Consider the following 9,586-nt stretch of genomic DNA (forward strand, 5'->3'; position numbering starts at 1 on the left):
GCTACCAATTGAAGTTAATGGGTATCAAATAAGCTGCACAATATTTGCAGCAGATTCTGTACGAGTGAACCTACCCTAAGAGTACATTCACACGTGCGTATTTTCTGCTGCAGATTCTATGAACGCACCATAAGGGTATGTTCACACATGAATATTTTTGCTGCAGATCTGCTGCTGCAGATTTTGCTGCCTATTGACTTTAAAGGGTAGCAAAATCTGCTAAGCAAATCTGCAGCAGAAAATATGCACATGTGAACGCACCCTAATGCTAAGTTTTTATGAGTTGTTCACTTTTTTTTATATGCCTAATGTACATAGTTTTTAAAGTAAAACCCATTTTGCTATTTTTACTGATTAATCGAACCGGCCAACTAATTGATTTTAACAATAATTGTTATTTGCAGCCCTAAATACATTCAAATAAACTTTAAGATTATAATGCCCAATGTTGCATAGATCTGCATTGTGCCTCCAAAGTAGCTCTGAACTGTCGAGGCATGGACTCCAGAAGACTCTAAAGGTGTTCTGTGGTATTCAGCAGTGAGGCTTGGTTCACACTACGAAACAGGATTCTGCTGAAAAGTGCACACTAAGGAATTTCAGTGTTGGACATTCCGTCGCTAAAATTGCACCACTGAAACATGATTCTTCCATCAGAATCAGCCTGGAATACATCGCCATCTATTGGGACACCAATGTACATGCAGTCTTAGTGCCGACTGCATTACTGCATTCTGGCTTTGCTCAGAAACTGAGCAAAGCCATAAGAAGAAGACCAGATCAAGTAAATTATCATCTTTATGCAGGATGAGAATTTAGTTGTAAAAGGCTTAGAGAGTAGGTTATCGAAAGAAACCATTACTGTATAATGGTAATGTATGCGCCTGGTGTGCCTGTGAGACATATATAGCTATAAGGGGTGAAGAGGTAGCATTCGCACCAGGGCCCTGGTGTCTAGGGGGGCCCCAAAGCACTTCAGCCGCATAAGAGTCCAGGATTATATTTGGCACATGGGGCCCTGTTGCACATTTTGCATCGGGGCCCAGAAGCTACAAGTTACACCTGTGAGCTCAGTACTACAATGCTTTAGCTCTGCTGGGATCTGTGCTGTTCCAGAGGTAATGAAACATCAATAGTCTTAGGCTAGGTTCAGACTACGGAATCGCGGGGCAGAAAATTTCCGCCCGGAGATTCCGAGTGCGGCTAGCGCTGACTGAATAAGTCGGCGCTAGGACCGCACGGACACTGAAGTCTCCCATAGACTGCAATGGGTTTTGCTCTAATTTCCGCCTGAAGAAAGAGCAACGCCATTCTTCAGGCGGAAATTTCCAAGCGGACACGTTTAATCTGGAAAGGTTTGATAACCCCTATTTTTCATTTATTCTGTTCCTGTATTATATACCAGAACATTTATTTTGAGAAACTAGAAAAACATTTTATAAGGTGGTTTTCTCTGGTTTTAACTGTTTATTCTTTTTAAATACTCTTTCTTTACAGATACTGACTCTGACGATGGCTATGAGAAAGTGGATGAACAATTTTGGCATTTAAGTGTGAACTGATAACAGTACTCAATGTTGGACTTGGGGCCACTGGAGGAAATAAGAGGGCCCACCAGCTATCTATACAGAGTTTGTGCATTGTAAACTTTTTATTATTGTTACTATTACACACATATAGGGAATGTAATAAATAAGCTTAAATGTTATTTGTAAATTAGCCCATAATGAATAGAACCTATTGCAAAATGATTGGATCTAAAGTCAACTTTAAATGAGGTTTCTTCTGCTGGACCTTTTGGGCCTGTTATTAGAGCTCATGCCCACTGGAGGACCTTTTTAACCCCTTAAGGACACAGCAGGTTTTGGCCTTGAACACAGCCAATTTTTTTTTTCTTCCTCGTCCACCTTTTAAGAAACATACCGTATATACTCGAGTATAAGCCGACCCGAGTATAAGCCGAGACCCCTAATTTCAACCCAAAATCCCAGGAAAAGTTATTGACTCGAGTATAAGCCTAGGGTGGGAAATACCTCATCCCCCCCTGTCATCATCCAGACCCGTCATTAACATCCTCATCATCATCCCCTTGTCATCATCCCACACATCCCCCCTTCATCATCCCCTTGTCATCATCCCACACATCCCCCCTTGTCATCATCCCACACATCCCCCCTTCATCATCCCCTTGTCATCATCCCACACATCCCCCCTTGTCATCATCCCACACATCCCCCCCTTCATCATCCCCTTATCATCCCACACATCCCCCCTTCATCATCCCCTTATCATCCCGCACATCCCCCCTTCATCATCCCCTTATCATCCCACACATCCCCCCCTTCATCATCCCCTTATCATCCCACACATCCCCCCTTCATCATCCTCTTGTAATCATCCCACACCCCCCCCTTCATCATCCCCACCCCCCTTCATCATCCCCACACCCCCCCTTCATCATCCTCTTCTCATCATTCGCCCTCAGTGGTCTTCAACCTGCGGACCTCCAGAGGTTTCAAAACTACAACTCCCAGCAAGCCCGGGCAGCCATCGGCTGTCCGGGCTTGCTGGGAGTTGTAGTTTTGAAACCTCCGGAGGTCCGCAGGTTGAAGACCACTGCGGCCTTCAACATCATCCAGCCCCCTCTCACCCCCTTTAGTTCTGAGTACTCACCTCCGCTCGGCGCTGGTCCGGTCCTGCAGGGCTGTCCGGAGAGGAGGTGGTCCGGAGAGGAGGTGGTCCGGGCTGCTATCTTCACCGGGGGCGCCTCTTCTCCGCGCTTCCGGCCCGGAATAGAGGCGTTGCCTTGACAATGACGCAGAAGTACGTTGGCAATGAACGCACCTCTGCGTCGTTGTCACGGCAACGTGACTATTCTGAGGCCGGGCCCGAAGCGCTTAGAAGAGGCCTCCCCGGTGAAGATAGCAGCCCGGAACCACTATCCCACCGGACCACCTCCTCACCGGACAGTCCTGCAGGACCGGACCAGCGCCGAGCGGAGGTGAGTACTCAGAATTAAAGGGGGTGAGAGGGGGCTGGATGATGTTGAAGGCCGCAGTGGTCTTCAACCTGCGGACCTCCGGAGGTTTCAAAACTACAACTCCCAGCAAGCCCGGACAGCCGATGGCTGCCCGGGCTTGCTGGGAGATGTAGTTTTGAAACCTCTGGAAGTCCGCAGGTTGAAGACCACTGCGGGTGGGGGAGTTCACTCGAGTATAAGCCGAGGGGGGTGTTTTCAGCACGAAAAATCGTGCTGAAAAACTCGGCTTATACTCGAGTATATACGGTAGCTGTTTTATTTTTGTATCCACAGAGCCATTCAAGGGCTTGTTTTACCACAAAATTTATGGCGCCACCAAACAAGTATTTTTTTCACGCTATTTTCTGTTTCTTAACGTTTTGCACTTTTTCCTACATTTTGCTTTTTTTTACAACTGCTCCGGTTTCTGTGGAAACCTTAGTAAATATGTTAGGATTTTTTGAAAATGTCAGGGACGTGCCCCCTTTTGGCGACTACATGCCCCTTTTCGGGTTTTCTGAGTAAAATGGAAAGTTTTTACATTTTTCTGCCCAAACACAATTTGTGGCACAATGCGCCAAATTCTAGTGCACAACCCGACAAAACAGGTCAGGTTTACAATAGTAAATCAGGGCCAGTGGGGGGATTTATCGAGACATTTAAAAAGCTTTTTAGACCGCTTTTTTCTCTATGTTTATCACACAATGGGTCTGTGCGACTTTTTGTGCGACAATGCTTTAGAAACGTTTCCATGATTTTTACCCATTTAGAGCACTTTGTGCAGTGTCACTGATTTATGTGCGAATGCCGCAAAATAGTTGCACGATCCCAGAAATAGAGAGTTTCTCAGGTCAATTCAGCCCAGCCCTACATTTTCTGTGCGACTTTTGAGTCAGGGTATATGCGACTTTTCACACACAATCCGCACAAAGTCCACACACAAAATCTGTAACTTTTTTAGAAGTTGCAACAGCGAAATTTATCAAAATCCGAGCACCGTTTGCTAAATTTGGTGCACGTCCGCAACTATCACCGCAACTTTTGTTCTCTAAAACAGTTAAGAATGCACACCACTCTTTGTAAATGCCCCCCCCCCCCCCCCCCCCCCCTCAGTATCTTTTTTCTGTGGGTCAATACGATTCCAGCATTACCCATATTTACATAGCTTTTCTATTATTGCACTACTGTAAAAAGATTTTTTTTTGACCCCTGTAACTTTTCAAGTTTTCTGTATACCGGGATGTATCATTTTTTGCGTCATGATGTGTAGTTTTTATCAGTAATACTTTGCGTTTATGTGAATTTTTGATTACTTTGTATTCCATTTTTAGTGTGATTTGATTAAAAAAATCACCAATTTTGGACTTTGGTACTTTTTTTTTACGTTCTTGTTCACCATATTATTAATGACTGTATTTTATTAGTACAGACATTTCTGCATGCAGTGATCTAAAGGGTCAATGGCTGACATCATGCTGTTGTCTGCCATTACTGGTGAGTCCTAGTGCTGATAGCAACCAGTACTCACTGTCTATGAACCAATGCAGGAGCTGCATTAGCTTTATAGACTGTAAACATTGTAGGACGTAAATGTACCTAAATGTTCCTCAGCCCCCCATTTTAACCCCTCTGTTCCCTCTTTCAGATACCCTCTGTCCTCCATACCCCTCTGTCCAACAATCAGACGTCTTCAGTCAGGCCTGCTAGTTCGGGGTCCATTGAATGCATTTAGGAGAGGCCGTGGTGGCTGTCATTTAGGAGATACCGTGGTGGCTGTCAAAGGGGTCTTGGTGGAATGGAGGGCATATTAGCACTTCCAGGAGTCTGGTCACAGAAGAAGGCTCACGATAGCAGAAATACGAGTGCAGTAGATTAAGAGAGAAGGTCCCTGTAACATGTGAGCCTCCTATTCGTCACAGAAGAGACAGAAGAGTAAGCTCTTCTGTGTAAACTTTAGTGATTAGTCGCTGGACAACTCCTATTTTTCCCAATAATCTGCCACCACGCCCCCTCCCATAGACATGAATGGAGGGGGTGTGGCGTGACATCAAAATCACACCTGTCTGAAGCCAGCATTCTGTGGGGAGGGTGTGATGAGGGCAGATGGAATTACCCTAGGGACAGATGGCATTAAACCCTAGTCTTCGTGACGCATGGTTTAACCTCTACACCACCCGAAGGTATACCGCTGGATCCTGGGCTAGGCATGGGGCAAATAATGACTCCGATGCCAAGTTACGGAACAACAGCAGCTTTACTGAGATAGACAGGTGTAACCGTCTTAACAGCTTAGCCAGGCCAAAGGAGGTGACCAGTGACTTCAGAGACCTCAGGGCTTTCTGGGACTTGTAGTTGACTTGGACAATTTGATGCAGGGCCACGCTAACTTGACACAGATTGGTCTTGACTGACTTGACTAGAACTGACTAGAAAGACTTCACCCCGTTTGTAGCTTACCAGGTTTTGACATTCACCTGTGTGGTAGTGGACTTGTGGATTTGTGGCAGCGTGGTAGACTTTAGGCCTCCTTAGGACACCAGACACTCTCTCAGGACTTGACCTCACTGCAACTCAGTTAAGCAGGAAAAGAGAGACTGAACTAGCTCCACCCAGGGTTTATATGGGGGAGACTCAGGAGGGGTCCCGTAGGTCACCCTGTAGGTCACTGATACCTTCTTGGTCACAACACATAGAAACATTACTTAAAGATGTATAACAATATATGTACATTACATTAAATAACATAGGCACAGCTTTACTAGTTAGGGCACATAGGTTACATAGTTAGTACGGTTGAAAAAAGACATATGTCCATCAAGTTCAACCAGGGAATTGAAGGGTAGGGGTGTGGCGCGATATTGGGGAAGGGATGGGATTTTATATTTCTTCATAAGCATTAAAGTTATTTTGTTCCAGGAATGTATCTAATCCTGTTTTAAAGCTGTAAATTTTTCCTGCTGTGACCAGTTCCTGAGGTAGACTGTTCCATAAGTTCACAGTTCTCATGGTAAAGAAGGCATGTCGCCCCTTGAGACAAAACTTTTTCTTCTCCAGACGGAGGGAGTGCCCCCTCGTCCTTTGGGGGGGTTTAACCTGGAACAGTTTTTCTCCATATTTTTTGTATGGGCCATTAATATACTTATATACGTTTATCATATCTCCCCTTAAACGTCTCTTCTCAAGACTAAACAATTGTAACTCCTTTAATCGCTCCTCATAGCTAAGATGTTCCATGCCCCATATTAGTTTAGTCGCGCGTCTCTGCACCCTTTCCAGCTCCACAGTGTCCCTTTTATGTACAGGCGACCAAAACTGAAGAGGGGACAAGGGGGAGGGGGGTGAAGGGGGGACCAGGGGGATCACTGAATGGAGTCTTCCTGACAGGACAGCAAGGGTACAGGGATGCAACTCCTGTACTGGGCCACCAGAATTCTGAACATAAATGTTCAGAATGCCAGGTTGCCAGCCCAACGCGGGTGTCCCAGTGGCCGGACCTGCAGACATCTTATCCCCAAATCCTTAGGATATCGGATAAGATGTCTAGGAGCGGAGTACTCATTTATAATCATGATTCATTATAGAGATTTTTTTTTTAATCTAGCAAAAACGGCAAATATTCGGACAGTTTTTGAGTAAACTCCAGAGGTTGTGCAAACATTTGCTGCTTTCGCTAACGTCCACCAGGTGGCCATGGTTTAGCAGAAAGGGTATGTGGTTTCAGACAAAAAATGGGCGTGGCCTTCCCAATTACCAGATTTATGGCAGTTTACGCTGTTTACTGCTGTTGCTAGCGATGATTTTAGAACTAGTAGACAGGCTCAATGGATTTATGTAGAAGCCAGCATCACCTTATATTCACTTCTTTCTTTTTGAAACTCAACCATTTATGATCTGCAACTCGCTTTATTTTCAATAATTGCAATTTAAAGCCTGAACATGTGAACACAGCCCTAATTAATCTGCCAAATCATTACTTCACATACTTACTTATTTAGCACAATGCCCCCTTTTACCGAAGGTAGATACGGGCCTGTTTGCATGTAAAGTGGTCCCCATAGTTACAATATTTACTGCTTCCACGATGACCTTTGTATGTTGAAACCACTGTATTTTGGGATCATAAGGCTATGTTCACACGGCGGAATGGCCGTGTGTAATTCCTCCGGAATATTCTGCACAGACATTCCGCTACAACAGAGCCTCATTGATTTAAATGGGATTCTCCTGCATTGTGCACGTGTCTCTTCTGCGGATTTCGCTCGAACATGCATACATACTGTCATACGTATCATACTGTACTGTCATACTATATCATATATACAGTGGGGCAAAAAAGTATTTAGTCAGCCACCAATGTGCAAGTTCTCCCACTCAAGGGTGCATTCCCACGTGGCGTATTTTGCTTCGTATTTGCTGCTGCAAAAATTTCTTTTCCCGTTGAAGTCAATGGGTAGGAAAATACGCAGCAGCAAATACGCAGCAAATTACACCACATGGGAATGCACCCTAAAAAGACGAGAAAGGCCTGTATACCTCAACTATGAGAGACATAATGAGAAAAAAAATCCATAAAATCCCATTGTCTAATTTATAAAGAATTTATTAGCAAATTATGGTGGAAAATAAGTATTTGGTCAATAACAAAAGTGTATCTCAATACCATATGACTTTCTCCAAATACTCTTCTGGATCAACCAAATGCTCTCTAGCAAACTTCATATGGGCCCGGACATGTACTGGCTTAAGCAGGGGGGACACGTCTGGCATTGCATGATTTGAGTCCTTAGCGGTGTTACTGATGGTAGCCTTTGTTACTTTGGTCCCAGCTCTCTGCAGGTCATTCACTAGGTCCACCCCTGTGGTTCTGGGATTTTTGCTCACCGTCCTTGTGATCATTTTGAAACCATAGGGCAAGATCTTGCGTGGAGCCCCAGATCGAGGGAGATTATCAGTGGTCTTGTATGTCTTCCATTTTCTAATAATTGCTCCCACAATTGATTTCTTCACACCAAGCTGCTTGTCTATTGCAGATTCAGTCTTCCCAGCCTGGTGCAGGTCTACAATTTTGTTTCTGGTGTCCTTTAGTCTTGTCGATAGTGGAGTTTGGAGTGTGACTGTTTGAGGTTGTAGGCAGGTGTCTTTTATACTGATAACACGTTCAAACAGGAGCCATTAATACAGGTAACGAGTGGAGGACAGAGGAGACTCTTAAAGAAGAAGTTACAGGTCTGTGAGAGCGAAATACTTATTTTCCACCATAATTTGTAAACAAATTCTTTCAAAATCAGACAGTGATTTTATGGATTTTTTTTTTCTCATTATGTTTCTCATAGTTGAGGTATACCTATGATGAAAATTACAGGCCTCTCTCATCTTTTTAAGTGGGAGAACTTGCACAATTGGTGGCTGACTAAATACTTTTTTGTGCCACTGTACAGGGCCGGATTAAGAGCATCATGGGCCTGGTGCTGAGCATTTTGAGGGACCTACAAGTGGCCACGACCCAATAGCTGGGTTGCGGATATTTCTCCTGGCAGAACTATTTGGCTATTTTGGTTTTCCAGTTTATATCCAGAAGATTGAAGTCTCCCATAATGATAACTTCTCCTTTCATTGTCATTTTAGCTATTTCCTCAACTAGTAGATCATCTAATGTTTAACTTGGCCATGTGGTCTATATATCACACCTATACAAGTTACTGCATGATTACCAAACTGCAACGTAATCCAAACTGACTCTATGTTGGCCTCACTAACTTGTATTAGGTTAGATTTTATGCTATCTTTCACATACAGGGCCACTCCTCCTCCTTTCTTGCCTTCTCTGTCTCTTCTGTATAAAGAGTACCCTGGTATGGTTATGTCCCAGTCTTTACTTTCATTAAACCATGTCTTAGTAACAGCCACTAAATCTACATTCTCAGATGCCATTATTGACCCAAGTTCATTGATTTTATTACCTAAAATTACCGAGCAATTGTAGACAGGATTCTGAGCTTGTCATTTCTTAACGGGGTATGCCGGCGCTAAGACATCTTATCCCCTATCCAAAGGATAGGGGATAAGATGCCTGATCGCAGGGGTCCCGCCGCTGGGGACCCCCATGATCTTACACGCAGCACCCCGGTTACAATCAGTCCCCGGAGCATGTTTGCTCCGGGTCTGATTACTGGCGATCACGGGGGCCTGCATTGTGACGTCACGGCCCCGCCCCTGTGTGATGTCATGCTCCGCCCCCTCAATGCAAGCCTATGGGTGGGGGCGTGACAGCTGTCACCATTACCATGTATACTGAGACCAATATTACCAATAATACCAGTATACAAGGAGGAATATTATCACCATACATATCACCATCATAATGTTAGTGACCAAATCATAAATACCAGGGCCAATATTACCAATAATGACAGTATACATGAAACCAATTATACCACTACACAAAGACTGAATAATATCACAATACTTAGTAAAAACCACTATACACAGACTAACAATACCAATAATAGCAGTAAACAAATAATACAAGGGCCAAATTATACTGGGGCATCAGGAACACAGTATACA

At 44.2% G+C, this 9,586-nt stretch overlaps 1 protein-coding gene across 3 annotated transcripts in view; it reads left to right on the plus strand.

Moving 5' to 3' along the window:
• The window catches only part of THEMIS2 (thymocyte selection associated family member 2), a 101,086-nt gene extending 99,082 nt beyond the window's left edge, over positions 1–2,004 (plus strand). For all 3 annotated transcript variants that reach the window (XM_056557289.1, XM_056557287.1, XM_056557288.1), the window contains exon 6: positions 1,498–2,004. In XM_056557289.1, coding sequence (XP_056413264.1) covers positions 1,498–1,562 — 65 coding nt within the window. In that variant the 3' untranslated portion in view covers positions 1,563–2,004. The remainder of the gene's footprint in view (positions 1–1,497) is intronic.
• Positions 2,005–9,586: the final 7,582 nt, after the last annotated feature.

The sequence above is a fragment of the Hyla sarda genome, chromosome 2 (assembly GCF_029499605.1).
Source record: "Hyla sarda isolate aHylSar1 chromosome 2, aHylSar1.hap1, whole genome shotgun sequence".
Lineage (NCBI taxonomy): Eukaryota > Metazoa > Chordata > Amphibia > Anura > Hylidae > Hyla > Hyla sarda.